The sequence below is a fragment of the Urocitellus parryii genome, chromosome 4, assembly GCF_045843805.1.
Source record: "Urocitellus parryii isolate mUroPar1 chromosome 4, mUroPar1.hap1, whole genome shotgun sequence".
NCBI classification, from domain to species: Eukaryota; Metazoa; Chordata; class Mammalia; order Rodentia; family Sciuridae; genus Urocitellus; species Urocitellus parryii.
This window is the reverse complement of record NC_135534.1, coordinates 91,653,333-91,672,651: the sequence shown is the minus strand read 5'-3', so window position 1 is coordinate 91,672,651 and position 19,319 is coordinate 91,653,333. Positions and strand designations below refer to the sequence as shown.

Genomic DNA, 19,319 nt, shown 5'->3' with positions numbered 1-19,319 from the left:
TTTTAGCAAATAATTTAGGAAAACACACAAATGTCATCAGTTATGTAACCCAAGTGCCCTGACATTAGATTTAATAGAAATATAATGGAAAAAGTCAAAAAAGTCATTATTTCTCCAAGAAGGGGAAAGAAATGCATTAATTAGAGAGCAAACATGTGTTTCCTGCTTGGAATTATAGCATCATCTTTTACAGAGTAGAACAAAGTTCAACAATTTAAATGAAAAAAAAACTTTAACATGTTTTATAGAGTTGAAGGAATAAAAAAAATTAATATCTCACTCTAAAGTAACTTTGGTAAGAACTGAAGAAATTCTGACAATGAAAATATAGTTCCCTAGGTAATATTAATTTCATATTTCTTAGTGCTCATTATTTTAATTTCTCTACTGTTAACCTACACTAATGGCAATGTATGTTTGCTTTCATAGCTCTTCCAACATTTTGCTTTCATGCCAATCTATATTCCCATAGTTTATACTTGGTACAAAATATAAGCAATCTTATAAATATTATATGGTACCTTCAAGTTTTAACATATGCTAGCTGATCTTCAACTTATGATGAATTAAATCATAACCTTTTGACCTTATATTCCAAAGAAACCATATCTTGAATTTTGATCTTTTCTTAGGCTTGGCAACATGTGCATTAAGAGACCCTCTTGGAAACTGAAACTCCCAGTCAGCCCACAGGATCACAATAATAAATAACTGATATGCTACAGTACTGTGTTGCTGCACTATTTAGTTCAGTAGATTAGGCATCTTAAATGCCTTTAACATTCAACTTGTAATGGGGTTTTATTGGAACATAACCCCATCACAAATTGAGAAGCATCTGTAAATGAAAGAACTCTGTAGTTCAAGGTCAAAGGAACATAGTTGGAAGAGTTAGGATCATTTTTGGCCATATTGAACTTAGGAAATGGTTTGGGTACTAGGATGTTCTAGGAGACTATGTCTTAATAGTTTTAAATAACCATTTCATTAGTTTTATAGTAAGGTTGCATTGAAAAAGCAACTTTTTTAAAGAGCTGGAGTTAAAAATCAGAATTATGTAATATTTAAGTTCAATATTCTATTATACCACTGATGTAATACACAGACAATTTAAACAGTTTATGAAATATTTTGGCCTTAAAAAATGCAAGTTAAAGTTTAAAGAGTTCTTCTAATCTCCTGGTAAGGTAATTCTTCTAAGACCTCTTCTAGAAATTTCACCAAGTTTTAAATTTCAATAGTCAGTATAAAAATTTGCTAAGCTACAACTTGATTATGTCATATACATATACTGAGATAAACTCATAAATTTCCTCTTCTGATTTGAGGAGAAACACTATTCCCTAGGATTTCATATCATAATTGATAGTACTGAGGATCGTAGTTGCCTAATTAAACACTGGGGAGATATGTTTGGCTCATTCTCAGTAACTTTCCACATGCCACCAATTATCAAGTCCTGCCACTTCCAAGAATTACTTTCTGAATCTGTCCTTTTCTTTCCACACCCTCTATAATTGCCCCACTCTGGAAGCTATCTGTTTTGGCCCTAATTACTAAATGGTTTACTAATTTCTTTGACTGTACTCTTAACTTCAGTCTACCTTTCTTTACAGTTAAATAAATCTTTAAAAAATTATTTTTAAATTAAAATTTGAATTAGTATATAAAACAAATTGTACATATTAATGGAGTAGCAGGTGATATTTCACTACATATATACACTGTGTAGTGTTTAAATCAGGTTAAACATATTTATCTCAAACATTTATCATTTCTTTATGGTAAAAACATTTCAAAATCCAGCTTTTTGAACTATAGTAGGTTATTGTTTGTCTATAGTTACCCTACTGTGTGATAATACAACAGAACGCCTATTTAGTTGTAATATAACATTCACCAATCAACCTTCCCCCATTCCTCCCTCCCACTTATTCTCCCCAGACTCTAGTAACTACCACTTCTTTGAGATCAATTTGTTTAGACTCCATATTGAGAGAGATGATGCAAAAACTGTCTTTCTGTGACTGGTTTCCTTCACTTAACATAATGATCTCCATTTCTATCCATGTTGTCACAAATGATAGGATTAGTGTTCCACTGTCTATATGTACCATATTTTCTTTATCCATTGATTGATGGATACTTAGGTTGTTTTCATTTTTTGCCTATTGGAAATAGTGTTGTAAATTAAACATGGGTGTGTTTTGACATATAAATTTCATTTCCTTTGGCTATATACCTAGTAGTGGGATTGCTGTATCAATCTATTTCTAATATTTTATAGAACCATGACTGTACTAATTTATATTTCCACCAATAAATGTTCAAGCACTCCTTTCTCCATATCCTTTCCAACACTTATTATCTTTAATATTTTGCATAATGGTCATTCTTACTAGGTAAGAATGTGAATTTGATTCTCATTTCTCTGATGATTAGTGATGTTGAGCATTTTTAAATAAATCAATTGGCTGTTTGTATGTCTTTAGTGGAGAAAATTTTATCTTTATTTATTTATTTATTTTGCTATAGAGTTTTTGGAGTTCCTTATGTATTCTAGATATCAAGGACTTATCTGGTGTGTAATTTGCAAATATTTTCTGCCATTCTTTAGGTTGTCTTTTCACTCTGTTAATTGTTTCCTTGGCTGTGCAGAAGCTTTTCCATTTAATGTAATCCCATTTATCTATTTTTGCCTTAATTTCCTGTGCTTTATCCAAAATCTATTTTCCATTATGTTTTCTTCTAGTTCTTTCATTGTTTCAGGTCTTACATTTAATTCTTTAATCCATTTTGTAACTGGTGATAGACTGGAATCTAGTTTCATTCTTTCACTTTTGAATACCTAATTTTCCCAGCACCACTTATTGAAATAACTATCCTTTTCCCAACATATTTTCTTAGTATCTTTGTTGAAAACTAGTTGGTTACACTTGAGTTTACTTATGAGTTCTTCTTTCTGTTCCATTAGATTATGGTTTTATGATAATACCATGCTATTTTGTAGTATATTTAAAAATATAAGTCAGGTAGTATAATGCCTTGTGCTTTGTTCTTTTTGCTCAAGATGTGTGTGTGTGTGTGTGTGTGTGTGTGTGTGTGTATACACGTGTGTGTATGTGAGATTCCATATATATATATATATATATATAAAATATATATCTGGTAAATATAGGATTCAATGTAATGCCTATAAAAATTATATGCCTAAGTCATTTTGGGTAGTATGGAGATTTTAACAATATTCTTCTAATCCCTGAATATGAGATGTTTTCCCATTTTTTTTGTTTTTATTCAATGTTTTATAATTTTCATTAAAGTGATCTTTCACCTCTTTGGCTAAATTTATTCCTAGTTATTTTTTAATAGATATCAGAAATGGGTTTATTTTCTTCTATTTCAGAGAGCAAAGCTATGATTTTCACATGCTGATTTGTATCCTAAAAATTTGCTGGACTCATTTATTTTAATTTTTTGATAGTTTTGGGCATTCTCTCTAGAAGATCATGTCATCTATAAAGAGACAATTTGGATCCCTCTTCCAATTTGGAAGCTGTTTGGATTTCTTTGTCTTCCTGATTGCTCTGTATAATCTTTAAAATAATTTCATGTGTTTTAAAAATTTACTAGTATTTTTGTGAGGAATTCTTTTGCATCAGTTCATCCACAAATACTGCCCCCACCCCCTTTTAGTGTGTTCTCCTCTGCTTTTAATATCAGGGTAATATTGGTCTCATAGAATGTGTTTAGAAGAATGTTTTCTTTTTCCATTGTTTGGAGTAACTTGAGAATTGGTACTAGTTTTTAAAATATTCAGCGGCAAAGCCTTTTGGTCCTGGGGTTTTACATGAGAAGTTTTTTATTACTAATTTAAGTTTTTATTACCTGTTATTGCTCTGTTCAGGCTTCTTATTTCTTCATGATTCAATCTTGATGTATTTTGTGTGGTAAATCAATCTTTAAAAACAATCCGATCATGTCATTCTTTGCATTTTAAAATCCTTTGGTACCTCTTTCTCCCGTCCTTAGGGTAATTTTGAAAAATAACTTAAATCTTGACACCACCTAACTTTCTAGTGTCAGTTTTCCTCTTCTCTACAGTGTACTCTAATCCTTCTTGGTTTCAACTGGGGTCTTGAATGCACATGATCTGTCACCTCTACACTTCCACATATATTCCTTATGCTCTGAATACTTCTTTATTTTTTTTGTTCCTTTTAGTTATACATGACAGTAAAATGTACTATATATACATGGAGTCACACTAGTCATGTATTCAAATATGAGCATAGGAAAGTTATGTCCAATTCATTTTACTGTCTTTCCTATTCCAATCCTCCCTCTTTTCCCTTCACTTTCCTTTGTCTAATATAATGAATTTCTAGTATTCCTTCCCCCTTTATTGTGAGTTAGCATCCACATATCAGAGAATATTTGGTCTTTGTTTCTTTTTTTTGGGGGGACTGGCTTATTTCAGTTAGCATAATATTCTCCAGTTCCATCCAGTTAGCAGCAAATGCCATAATTTCACACTTCTTTATGGCTGAGTTAGTATTTCATTGTGTATAAATGCTACATTTTCTTTATCCATTCTTCTATTGAAGGGCACCTAGGTTGGTTCCATAGCTTAACTATTGGGAATTGAACTGCTATAAACATTGATATGGCTGTGTCACTATAGTATGCTATTTTTAAGTCCTTTGGGTATATGCCAAGGAGTGGGAAAACTGGGTCAAATGCTTGTTTCCATTCCAAGTTTTCTGAAGAATATCCATACTGCTTTCCAGAGTGGCTGCATCAAATTGCAGTTCTACCAGCACTATATGAGTGTACATTTTTCTGCACATCCTTTCCAACATTTATTGTTATTCTTGATAATTGCCATTCTGACTGGAGTAGGATGAAATTTCAGTGTAATTTTAATTTGAATTTCTCTAATTGCAAGAGATGCTGAACATTTTTCATGTATTTGTTGACCTATTTCTTCTTCTGTGAAGTGTCTGTTCAGTTCCTTTGCCCATTTATTGATTGGGTTATTATTATTATTTTTTTGGTGTTAAGTTTTTTGAGTTCTTTATATACTTGGAGATTAATGCTTTACCTGAGGTGCAAGTAGCAAAGATTTCTTCACATTCTGTAGACTAACTGTTAAAATTCTTGATTGTTTCCTTTTCTGTGAAGAAGCTTTTTAGTTTGATATCATCCCATTTATCAATTCTTGATTTTACTTCTTGCCCTTTAGAAGTGTTGTTGAGGAATTTGTGAACACTTCTTTCTTATCAACATTTCCTGGCTTCTTCTACAGATATCATTTCAAACATTACTTCCTTAGAGAATATGTATTTTTGATTCCTATACACTGAGATATGTTCCCACGTTGACATTATTTCTCCATTATTATAGTTATGATAGCTAATTATAATTACCTATTTATTATAATAAATTTTAATATCAGTCTTTTCCAATAGGCTTCCCCAATAGAAAATAAGCTTAAGGAATGTCTTTTTGTCACCATCTATTTCTGATGCATAGCTCACAGTGTATTCTAAAATATGTATATTTGTTGAATGAATAACTGAAGGAATGAATGAGGTACAAAAAATATTACTATAATTCCCATAACAGAATGGTCTATTCTAACTTTACCATTTGATGAAAGACAAATTGAAACTATCTTCACAGTGTAATTTATAGTTTAACATTACATTTTGAGTTTACCGTGTCTCAATAAATATCCATTGAATAAAAACATTATAAAAATTGTTCCATTTTTAAGAACACTTCTGTATTCCAATATTGACTTTTATATACTTTAAAAATAAATCTAAAATGTAAGCTTCATTTTACTTAAAAACCATAAATCTACCAAATTTTTAGACATTTGTGAAATTTAAATATATTTATGTTTTTAAAATGAAAGTATAAGAATGTCAAAAGACAATACTTCATTATATAACTTGGAGAAGTAAATTATATAACTTGAAGTAAGGTAAAATTAAAATAAAAAATATTTATTAAGTAATATACAATTTTAAATAGATTGTTCTAAAAGCGGGTTTTCTATATGTTTATCTAAATACTAAGTCTTCTGACTGAGTTAAATTTCTACATTTATTATAACGATCAACAATTAAACAAAATTGTTAACCAGTTAAAAAAAGTAGGTGATATTTTAATGCTAGCACACACCAAGACTTATTCATACTTCAATAAATGATAAAAGTGAGAAAATATGACTTCACTGATACCTGCAGATTTGAAACCAGTGACAAACAGTAAAAGGTCATGATTTTTAAATGAGAAAAAAAGATAATGTGATTTCTAATACAATTCAATCAGGAAAAATAAAAATGACTGCAATAATTTAGCTAGTTTATATCTTTAAAATGTCAATGTATCACATATTTTAAGCAACTTATCCAGCTTTTCCCATATAACTATTGAAGCTCCTCCTTTGGGTCATATGGAACTGTCAATTTTTTCAAAATAAACATTTTATGACATCTTTATTGCCATATAATTATTATGACACAAAACTTTTTAAAATATTAAATGGGTTTTAGTATACACCATTGTTCTCAGTTTTAGAACACTTTCATTACCCCAAAAGAAACTTCATACCCTAAAGTTCTCACCCCACTAACTTCTTTCCTTCTACCTTCGCAACCACTAGCCTACTTTCTGTCCATAAAGATTTCTCTATTCTGAGCATTTTATGTAAATGAAATCATATACCAGGTGGTCTTATTATGATTTTTGTATGTTGATTTTGTAATCTGCTACTTTTCCAAATTTGTTTGTTAACTCTAGCAGTCTTTTGATGGAGTATTTTTGTATTTTCTAGGTATAGGATAATATCTGTAAACAGTGATAATTTGACTTCTTCCTTTCCGATCTTACCCCTATTATTTTCTTCTCTTGCCTAATCACTCTGGCTAGAATTTTTAGCACTATATTAAATAGAAGTGTTAAGAATAGACATCCTTGTCTTGTCCAAGATTTTAAAGGAAATGCCTTCAGTTTTCTTCATATACTATGAGGTGGGCTTTGGGTTGTTCATAAAGAGACTTTAAGATGTTGAGGCAAGTTCCCTCTATCCTTAGTTTCTTCAGTGTTTTTATCATGAATGGGTGCTGAATTTTGTTGAAGGCCTTTTCTGCATCTATCAAGATTACTAAGTGTCCTTGTTTATGTGATGAATTACATTTATTGATTTGCATATATTAAACGATTCATTCATCCCTGGAATGAAACCAACTTGGTCATGGTGTATAATCTTAATATGTTGTTGAGCATGATTTGCTAATATTTCATTATGCATTTTTGCAAGTAGGTTCATTAGGGATATTGGTCTATAGTTTTCTTTCCTTGTTGAATCCTTATCTGGTTTTGGTATGAGTATGATACTGGCTTTGTAGAAATAATTTGGAAGTGTCCCATTATTCCTTTCTATTTCATGAAATAATTTGAGGAGTATTGGCATTAGTTCTTCATTAAAGGTTTGGTAGAATTCAGCTAGAATCCATATGGTCCTGGGCTTTTCTTTGTTGTAATGATATTTAAGCAGTATTAAAAAGCGTTCCATATTATTGGTTTAAGTTTCTAAGTTCATTGATTCAGTTTTGGCAGTTTTCAAAATTAGTTCCCAATGAGCTGGATTTCTGAGAAGTCTGGTAATTTTTCCTTTTTCATCTCTAATTTTATTAATTTGTTTTTCTACAATTTTCTTTTGTTTAGTTTGGCTAAGGGCTTATTTTTCTTGTTTATCTTTTTAAAGAACCAACTCTTTGTTTCATCAATCCTTTCTATTTTTTTTTATTCTCAAGTTGATTGCTTTCAGCTCTAATTATTTCCTTCTTTTTACAGTTTTGGAATTGGTTTGTTCTTTTCCAAGGGCCTTGAGATGCAACATTTGGTTGTTTGAGATCTTTCTGTTTTTTTTTAATACTTATTTTTTGGTGTAGATGGACATAACACAATGCCTTTATTATTATTTTTTTTAATGTGGTGATGAGGATCAAACCTGGGTCCCCACTTGTGCTAAGAGAGCGCTCTACCACTGAGCCACAATCCCAACCCTGAGATCTTTCTTATGTAGGCACTTCATAGCTATAAATTTCTCTTAGAACTGCCTTCATTATGTCCCACAGGTTCTGGAATGTTGTATCACTATTCTTATTTGAGTCTAAGAACTTTTAAATTGCACCCTGATTTCTTCTATTACTCATTTATCATTCAAAAGAATACTGTCAATCTCCATGTTTTCCTATAGTGTCTATAGGATTTTGTAATGTTGATTTATAATTTCATGCCATTATAATTTGATAAGATGCAAGGAATTTTATACACATACACACGTTTTTGTATTTGCTAAGAGTTGCTTTGTGGCCTACAATTTGGCCTATTTAGGAGAAAGTTCCATGAGCTGCTGAGAAGAAAGCATATTCAGTTGTTGAGAGATGAAATGTTCTATAGATATCCATTAGGTCCACTTGATTTATAATATTTTTCAAGTCCAAAGAGTCTTTACTGAGTTTATGTATAGATGATGTATCTAATGATGTGATGTGATGGTGTGATGAAATCATCCAGTATTATTTTACTAGAGTTTATCTAAGGCTTCAACTTGAGTAGTGTCTCTTTTATGTAATTAGCGGCACCCACGTTTGGGGCATAAGTATATATTGGTTTATCTTCTTTTTTTAAATTTTTTTTATTATTTGTTGTTCAAAACATTACAAAGCTCTTGACATATCATATTTCATACTTGGTTCTTGTTCGATTGTTCCCTTTTCTTTGTCTGATCATTTTGGTGTGAAATCTGCTTTACCAGATATGAGAGTAGCTCCTCCTGCTTGTTTTCAGGCTCTATTTCCACCTGTGGTTGTCTTTGCCTATAAGGTACATCTCTTACAAACAACATAGTTAGTTGGGTCTTATTTTTTTTCTTTTTATTAGTTCTGCCAGCCTACTTCTTTTAATTAGAGAGTTGAAACCATTTACATTGTTTTATTATAAAGATGTATATTAATTCCTGCCATTTTGATTTATTTATTGTGTTTAATTTGATCCTATTTCTCATTCGCTTTAACTACTCTTCAAATGAGATTTGTCCTTTTGTGAACTCTGAGGTTTATTTATTTTTTTCTATGTGCAGTATTTCTTTAAGAAACTTCTCTAGTGCCAGTTTAGTACTTATGAATTCTTTTAGTTTTTGCTTGTCTTGGTTTTTTAATTTCATCTTCAATTTTGAATGTTATTAGTTGTACCCATGTTTGGGGCATAAATATTTATTGCTTTATCTTTTTGGATTGTTACCTTTGTTTTGTCTGATCAATTCTGATGTGAAATCTGCTTTGCCAGGTATGAGGGCAGTTTTGGTTAGATATTGCAGTTTTGGTTGACAGTTATTTTCTTTCAGGACTTGGAACACATTGTTCCAAACGCTCCTGGCTTGCAGAGTTTGTGCTGAGAAATCAGAAGTGAGTATGATTGGCTCACCTCTAAATGTAATCTGATGTTTTTCTCTTAAGGCTTTAAAAATTTCATCCTTGTTTTGTACGTTGGGCATTTTAAATTATAATGTGTCATGGAGAGGTTCTGTTTGGATCTTGTCTTTTTGGGTTCTGCATGCTTCTTATATCTGGATGTCCATCTCATTCTGAAGGCTTAAGAGTTTATCCGTTCCATTAGCCCACATCTCACAGCCCTCCTCAATTCCAATGCTTCATAAATTTGTCTCTTCATGTTGTCCCAGAGTTCTTGTATATTCTGATCATTGTTACTTATTTTCTTTAATACTGTCTAAATGTTCAAAGCTGGCCACTTTGTCTTCTGGCTCTAATATTCTGTCTTCATGATCTGTTCTATTAAAGAGATGTTCAACTGAACATTGTATTTGATTTATGGTGTCTTTAATTTCCAAGATTTCAAAATTTCTATCTCATTATTGAATTTCTCATTCATAGTCTGTGGTGACTTCCTTAATTCATTCAGTTGTTTTCTCATGTTCTTTGGGAATTCATTGATCATTTTTATAATGATTTTTCTGAAATCCTTATCTGATATTTCATCAGTATTTTGAAGGTCATATTGCTGGTGAATTATTGCCTTTAGGAGGTGGTGTGTTAGCTTGCTTTTTCATATTTCTTGTATTCATGTGTTGGGTTTCATGCATCTGTTGGGATTTCTCTTCCATTCTTATGTGTGGATCTTTTGGGGGCCCAGTCTTCACTTGCCAAAGTGTCCTAGAGAGATCTGGATTGAGATCCCCCCTCGTAGGTATAGTGTTGATAGCTTTTGTATTATTTTTCTGTTTTTTTTTTTCTATAGCAATTGAAGTCCATAGGTTACAGCTGGGGACCCATCCCTAGCTGTTTCTACTTGGGGCCTGGTCATTAGTTAGGGTTTTTGACCTTCCTTTGTATTAAAGTATAGCTGAAGACTGACTGTCATTAATTTGTGTGGGGGGGAAAGGCATGCCATCTTTTGGTTGAGTTCAGTTCAGCACCAGAGTTTCTACCCTGTGGATTTGTAGTGCTCTTGTAGGGTTCCCAGCACTTCACAAAATAGGGGAAAACAAATGAGCAAAAACCAATGCAAACAAAATACAACATTAAACTAGATACTTGATTTCTATTATAACATCTACAATGTTAATTGCCACAAAAAATAGAAATAGTAGGGTTAGCAACTGCCAACAGCAAAAACAATAAGTAAACATGTGTTTATATCTGGCATTAAATCACACAACAGGTGTCAACTATGGAATGCACAGTAGTAATAATTGCAACAGCACTAATGGTGGGGGCAGGCATTATATAAACCAATTAGTGCTAAATGATGGTAAGAATACAGTTAATAGAAAAGAAAATGTGATAGAAAGGTAGAAAAGAAAATGTGATAGAAAGGTAGAAAAGAGTTTACAATTTCAAAAAGTGAACAGACTGAAGAAGAGATGTAGGAAGTGAAGGTTACAAGGGAAGAGGAGAAAAAATAGAAGTAACAAAGGGAGAGTGGAAGATAGAACAGAATTTGGATTTAGCAGAAGAGAAACCAACAAATGAAAAACAATATAAAACAAAATTGTAATATACTAATAAGAAACCCTAACCCTTAAAAGACAAGGCAAGGAAAAAAACTATAATTAATTTTTTTAATGAGACAAAAGGAAAAAATATATACACAAAGAAAAAAAGAAATATATATAAATATATAAAAATATACACAAAATTACAGAATTGTTTCTACTAAGTTGGTTAAAATAGTCAATGAGAATAGATGGTCACTGCCTATGTCCAACTGTCTTTTTTTCCATTTCTTCTTGAGCTATGTACTGAACACAAGAGCAAGAATGAGGGTTCCTCTTTGTGTGTTGCTCACCAAGTTGCCAGTTATAGTGGCCCAAGATTTTAAAGCTAGTTCAAATAATTCAATTCTCAGTTTCTCTTCTCCCAAGTATGAGGTAGGAAGAGATGGGAAGTACTGTCAGCTGGAGTTTTGTCTGCAAAGACCAGATGGAAACCTTTCAATGGTGGGGCCAGTATAGAGTAAAGTTAGGAATTTTTAAAGTAGACTCTAGATACGAACACAATTAACCTTTTCACGAGTCAGTTCTTTAATGTAATTTTCCTTTTCTCAAATTATGTGGTTATGATTTAGATGTAGATTTTCAATCATATACAAGTAGATTTTTTTTGTTTTGTATTATAAGCTATTTCATGTTAAATTGTAATTTTGATTATTTTACATAGGTAACACAATCTAACTTTGCTGATATTACAACTATAAAAATAGATGGCTTTGAGATAGAAATTTCATAATCTCGTCTCAAACAGGAGAGCTAAAATTAGTACCTTAATTTGCAGCTTTGCTTCTTGAAGTCGACCTTTCCATGAAGCTACAAATTTAAGGCTATCCACAGAATGACCCATTGCCCTATAAAAGTAAAGCATCAAAAGTCACAATTAGGGCTGGGGATATAGCTTAGTTGGTAGAGTGCTTAACTCTCATGCACAAGGCCCTGGGTTCAATACCCAGAACCACACACACACACACACACACACAAGTCACAATTATTAGGGGAATTGGGGTGTAGTGCAGTGTTTAGCATGCATGAGTCCCTAGGTTCAATCTCTAGAACCAACTCCTGTATTTATCATGTGTAAGCCCTTAGATTCAATCACTAGAACAAACTCCTGTTCCCAAATCCTCAGGAATTAATAAGTAAGAGAAGATAGTCTTATTATTTTAAACTGATACATTTATAACATTCAAATTAAGATTATGCACAATATCTTAGATTTTACACCATGTTTTAAAAATTTAACTGTTTATATATCAGTCTTTCTTTAGGGTTATGAATTCCTTAAGTACATGGCATTTCATTTTACACCCTCCATTTGAACTATGGCCTAAAATACGTGTTCAATAAACATTTATTAGCAAAATTAAAATATTGATATTTATGATCTTGAGATGGTATAAACTGAAATCTGAGTAATTAAGCAAATAAATTTGTTAAATATATTTTTGGTACTATTCCATCTGGTATGGAAATGAATTTGATCTTCATTATAATGTCCTTTTTTTCACCATTAAGCCTAGTCAGTGCTGTTCAGTAGAATTTTCTATAAAGAAAAAATGTTTTCATGCAGTCCAAAATGGTAGCAAGTTAGTTATCAAGCACTTTGAACATGGGTAATGTGAGAGAAAATGAATTTTTAGTCTTAACTTTAACTTTTAAAAATTTCCATGTGACATGTGAAATATAAAATTTAAATAGTTTCATATTGGACAAAACAAGTCTAGATAAATGACTAAATTTTTAAAAAATTTTTTTTAAATGACTAAATTTTTAAGTTAAATTTCATCTTTTCAATTCTAATAAATACATAATTAAAAGCATTAGTTTTTTTAAACAAAGTTAACTGTTTTTTTAAAATAAAGTATTAGGGAATAACAAATATCTGGGTTTCAACAATAAATTAATTTCTCAATAATCAAGGCAATGTGATTAGAAGTGACTAAAGCAAAATCTAATTACCCTCAGAAACAAATAGGTAAAACATTTTAGTTTTAATTACCTTGCAGTTTCTTGGCGAAGAGCATTAAGAAATGTGTCTGGATGGAAGAGTTCTGATAGATCGAGTGTGTCAGAAAGAAGAATCTGTTTTTCGGCTTTATCCACCCAATTCTAGAAGAGAAGGGTGGAAATAAATATATAAATATACACATATGCTCTAAAAAATCAGTTAAAGAATTATGCATAAATCATTTTCAATGAGACAGCAATGCAGTTTCTAAATGCTCTGAAATAGTGTACAGAAAAAAACTAGGATTTTAATATTTGTAAGCCTAACATAGTAATTTGATATAATATCTGTCCTTGTAAAGCCTTTTGCTAGTAAAAATCTCAAAATGTCTCTAAATGTGAAAATTAATTTTATATGGAGCAGTTTATATTTACATATGTGAAATTATATGTATTTCAGTTTGGACCACGACTTCTACTGATGACTCATTTCTGAGTAGGCTTAGGAGATACTGAGCATTCAGGTCTAGTAAGAGTCCTCAGGATCTTCATGTCTTGACATTACAAACTGAATTAGGGTTGCAGTTCCAGATCTAGATTTGATAGTAAATTTGTCACCTTTTGAATCAAGCATTGAAGTGGAAGGTAATGTAATTCTTTTTCAACAGGTATTTTAAAGTAGTCTCTTCTACTTACCTGCCATTTTATAAAACATTCTACGCTGTATCTGCAATGATACACATCAGCATAAAGTATGTTTGACAAATATTTTTTAAATTATGACTTGGAACAAATGACAAAAACATTATGGTATTCTACAATATTTACATGCTTTTCATGTATTAACCAATTTTATGCTTACCACAAACCTGTAAGTTGGTAAACCCTCTTTAAAAAGGAAGAATTAAGAGGCATAGTGAGGTTAAAGGTCTTGTTAGTAGGTGTTGGCGCCAGGAAATAAATTAGTGATTAGTGTCTTGACATTGTCTCCTGCAGGTCCTAAGGTGCCTTCATAGAAAGCATACTGCTTTCTGAATCAGTCTATTATTTTGGCTGGTCTACAGAGATAGTATTATAATAATTTCAGCTATTAAAAAAACTTTCAAAATCTCATTTACCAAATAATTCATTTTGCATGATTTATAAGCCATCTAGAAAAAACTCTTTATTCCTGTTTTAGAAAGGATGTGTCTGTAACTTATTCTCAACCTAAGAATATCTCAGCTAGGATCAAAACAGAAGAAATTAAAATCTGTAATACTATTGTGTTTGCATTAATATCATTACGTTGGAAATGTCTTCCCTAATGTTACCAGTTTAATGTAACTAATTTTTTATACTTTGCCTTTATATCTAGAGTGCCACATGCACTAGGAATTAAGAAAGAAAGGAAAAAAATTTCTCAGGACTTCACTATGTTGATTTTATGAGGATTTTCAAAGTAAAACTTCAAAGAAATCAAAGGGTCCTTTTAACAATTTTCATACTTTTAGGAAATTAATTTTAACCAAATTGGTTCTTGGGAGGGGCTTTAATATTATGGACTTATAAAGAAATTTTGATGTTTCAGGCATTTCTCATCTTCATCAGATTAAAGGAGAATGCTGAAATCTCTCACTGCTCTACCATGACCTCTCCCACTGTGGATGGTTCTTTTGAAGATTGAATAAGATTTTGTAACCATTTACATTTCTCTTCTAAGGTACAGAAATCATATTTTGACAAGTGACCTTGTTTTAATGGTATTTTAACTTTTACTTCTAATCATTCTGTTGAATATGAATATATGTATTGGCAGTAGATTGGGGGCCACAGAAAAATGGAATACTATTTTCCTGTGGGATATCTTTTAGTGAGAGTTTTAAATTAAATAGGAAATTTTCCCATAGACTAATTTATGAATGGAAAATGATTTTGGTAAATGATATTATGGGAAAATATACAAACAGTCATTCACTCCAGAGGAAAGCACTATAATTACAATATAGTAAGCTCCCTTTTTCACTTACTATTATCCTTAAAATTAATATCCTAATTTTTCTATAGAATGTTGTTTTTTTCTGATTTAACCACTTATGATAGTAAGCATACAACTTGCTTCCATGCAAATGGAAAAGAAAAACACTTCTGAAGTATTTTGAAATTCCAAAAATAACCTGCTATGTGTTAATCATCCTTTATAATTTATATGTTTCTTATATCTTAAAAAACTAAGATTTCTACTCTATTAAATTAGGGAATTGCATAGTATGCAAAAAAAAACATTCTAGTATTTTGAGTTCCACCTCAGTTTTTATTGGGATATCAAAAATAAAAATATTTGATAAAAATGTAAAAAACACTGGGTGTGGTGATGCATGACTGTAATCCCAGGAGCTTGGGAGACTGAGGCAGGAGAATCACCAGTTCAAAGCCAGCCTCAGCAAAAGTAAGGCACTAAGCAACTCAGTGAGACCCTGTCTGTAAATAAAATACAAAATAGAGCTGGGATGTAGCTCAGTGGTTGAGTGCCCCCCCCGAGTTCAATCCCAGGTACCAAAAAAAGTGGGGGGCTGGGGATATGGCTCTGTGGTTAAGAGAACCCCTGGGTGGTTCAATCGGCAGTATATTAAAAAAAAAAGTAAAATACAAACACACAAAAATAAAAACAAAACCAGAAAACCTTACCCAAATTGATATGTACCAGAAACAAAACATCAGTAATTAACCTAGGTGCTCATGAAATGAAAAGCATTTCTTACTGCTTAAAACAAACAAACAAATAAACACTTAACTATTGTAATTCTTTAATTTTAGGTTTGGCCATATAGTCCAGTAAAAAAAACAGATTCTGGGAAAAAGTATATTCCCTTATGAATTTGGTTAACAGCAAGATATATAACTGGAAAACTTCTAACTGCATAAATTGCAGTCAACTATCCTAATTTTAAAAATCTTAATCATTTTGTGATGACCCTCCATGCTACATAGCTGACTGAAAAAAACAAACTGTACAAAGGATCTGCAGGAGACTATCCTTCAGAGCTGTCTCTGATGGACTAATATCTGCTAGCTTGTTGTTTAACTTTATTAACTTAACAGACATGCTCTTATCTATATGAGAACAGAATATACCTTAACTGAAAAAAAAAGCCTAACTCTTACCCTACTCTTAATATACTCACCTACTAGAATACTAAAAAGTTCATTCAAACATGATTTAAAAAAAAAAAACTATAAGGCTCAATGTTCAGCACAAAGTAGTACTAGCTTTGAACTTGAGATCCTCCTGCCTCAGTCTCTGGAGTAGCTGGGATTATAGGGCTGTTCTACTCCACCCCACTATAAGTACTTTCTTCAAAAGACCTTTGCGATGTTTTTCTATCACATTGTAGAGAAAAATGTGGAAGAATAATATTTCATGATTTAGATTTTTTTTTTTAACTGATGGTCTCTCCTGACCTTTCCAAAGAAAGGAATAAGTTAAAGTTATATGGGCTAAACCCATACAGGATTCATACAGAACCTGAATCTTTGTAATAAGATCATTAGACATGGCCTCTGGGCATGGTACTTAATTTTGGGTTTGATAACCCAGGGATTTATATTGTCTACATATTTATAGATCCTTGCTTAATGGTCAATTATAATTTATTTTATGAATAGCTCACTCTACAGTGTAAGGACAATCCTTTCAAATTTGCAAAAAACTTTACTTGTAAAATTATTTCCTTTTTTCCACTTTTTATTGAACACTAAAACAAACAGACTCCCAGCCCCCAAATCCCACCACATCTACCATGTTATTTATCTGTGCTATGAAGTATCACAACTCACAGAAGAAAAAAGGAAAAAAAGGGGAAAAAAAGGTCTATACTTGTTATCTTTTGCCCTTTTTTCCTCTAACTCATACAACCAGGCTTTCATCTTTCTGTACTTTACAAAACAACAACATTACCAGTGTCATCCACATTGCCAAATATAATAATATTTCTCTAATCTCACCTACAGAATTTGACATAGTTGATGGTTTTGACCTTTTAAAAACCCTTTCTTTCTTGACTTCCTGATCACTACAGTCTCCCAGGCTTTCTTCTGTATTTTTGACTACTACTTCTTGATCTCAACAATTCACTCCTTCTCTTTTTTTTTGGAACATCAATATTGGAGTGAAGCAGAGCCAAATATTGACCACTCCTATAGTTTTAAAGACCATCTCAATATGCTCATGACTGCCAATTTATTTCATATTCCAACCTCTTACCAATTCTTCATTATTTCCACTAAGATGTTTTTGAACTTAATATATTCAAATTAGAAATCTTAATTTGCAAGACCATTTCCATCCTAAGAAATATACTCCATTATTCGTATCCTTCAACTCAGCAAACCATTCAACCAATTGCTCAGTCAAAACCTTGAAATTGTTTGGTACCTCTCTTTCATGCCCCAGAACTAAATATACAGGTCTAATATAAAAATCCTAGTATTTTTCTACCTCCATAGCCACCATACTAGTGCAGAAAACCATCACAACCTCTTTTGGATTATGTAGTAACCTCTTAACTGGTCAGTCTGCTGCAGTTCTCTCCCTATAGTCTATTCACAAAACCCCAGAATAATTTTTATCCTTTGCTCTCAATTACCGCTGGCTTCTCATGCACTCATCATCTAAAGTCCTTACCAAGCTTCCAAGGATCCATGTCATAGTCCCTGGCAACCCATCCAACTTCATTTCTAGTAGCATTCTCTTTACACACATCTATTCACTCTGGCTGGCTTCCTTGTTGTCCATTGAACAGGCAAAGGACACTCCTGTCTCAGATCATACTCACTGGATCTGAGTAGTTGCATTTGGTTTTTTGTTTGGTTTTTATCACCCCCCTCAGATACCTTCAGTTTGTTCTCTTCATTCAAGTCTCTGTTAAATATTACTTCCTAACAAAGGTCTTCTATGACTACTCATAGCCTTAGTCCATATAAAATTTTTTAGTATTCTAATATTTATTAAAGTTCAATTTCAGTAGTTAACTTGATCTATTATCTGCCTTTTTACCTTCTTGTAGGCTTAACAAACATATTGTTCTGACATCCTAGAAATAAACAATATCAATATTTATCTAAGCATAAAGGTAACCATGTTAGTAAGGCCAGCAAGCCATGTCATTTAGATATATTTGAAATATTACATTATTGTAATTATATTATTATAACTAATATATTTTTATATTATAAGTATATACCAACTAAAGGGAAAATAATCCCTTCATGTGCTCTACAAGTTGAAGTTTACTTAGTCTGAAACATAATCATATATTACAAGAATAAAATTTCAAAAATTGAAAAATTAATGTTATGTAAATGAAGAATTTACAGTCCAATAAATAGAGAAATAGACTGACAATACAAATATTAGGAGAATATATTAGCTTGATAAGGGTAAGGAATAACATTGGAAGCACTTAATTCTGATAAGTGGATGCTGATCCATAATTGGGGAGGGTGCATGGGAAAAATGAAGGAATTCTGATTGGACAAAGGGGAGCGAGATGAGGGGAGGAGAAATGGGGGCAGGAAAGATGGTGAAATGAGATGGACATCTGGACATCATTACATTAAGTGTTGAGAGCCACAGCCAAAGGGGCCCCAGCAAACTTCCAGCTGCCAGCAAACTTTCAGACTGCCAGCTGATGATTGGCTCACAGCGGCCCCAGCAACATCTAGCTGATTGGCTCCTCTGCGTTGATGTTCATTGGGGGACTTCTTTGGCTCTGCCCACGCGACTCAGCCAATCGGCCTGAAGAGCAGGAGGATTGTGGGAGGTGGTGAAGCTTGTGTTTGTGTGAGAGGCTTGTGGGAAGCCGGTGGTGGCAGTTGGGCTCTGAGGGTTTTTCCTGAGGAGCTGTTTTGTTTGGCCTGTTTTGTTCTAAAAATAAAGTTCGTTTCTTTTGACAAGTGGCTCCTGAATTGTGCCCAGCCAGACTGCGGCATTTTTATAATTATGATAAATTTATAACAACTTATTTTATATATATCAATGACATACATATTTTTATAAATGTCAAATATTATACATAATGTTATATTATAGTGAAATCCAGATTTTCATAGAATTATTTGACATACCAACATTTGAAACATTAAATGACATTAATGAAAAATAACATTAAATTGTAAGCTATTCAGTTCTATTAAACCATGAGTCCTCCAAGAGGAAGTACTATTTCAGAATACTTCCCATATTATGAGGATAAAACAATGGATTATCAACTTTACCACTTCAAAATTTCTCAAGGAGGAAAAA

General features: G+C 32.0%; 1 protein-coding gene across 2 annotated transcripts in view; it reads right to left on the bottom strand.

Annotated features, from left to right (window-relative positions):
- Positions 1 to 19,319, bottom strand: part of Dync2h1 (dynein cytoplasmic 2 heavy chain 1) — a 334,173-nt gene that overhangs the window by 9,840 nt on the left and 305,014 nt on the right. For both annotated transcript variants that reach the window (XM_026392460.2, XM_026392459.2), the window contains 2 exons: positions 13,089 to 13,198; positions 11,859 to 11,940 (listed from right to left, as the gene is read on the bottom strand). In XM_026392460.2, the coding sequence (XP_026248245.2) occupies positions 11,859 to 11,940; positions 13,089 to 13,198 (192 nt within the window). The remainder of the gene's footprint in view (positions 1 to 11,858; positions 11,941 to 13,088; positions 13,199 to 19,319) is intronic.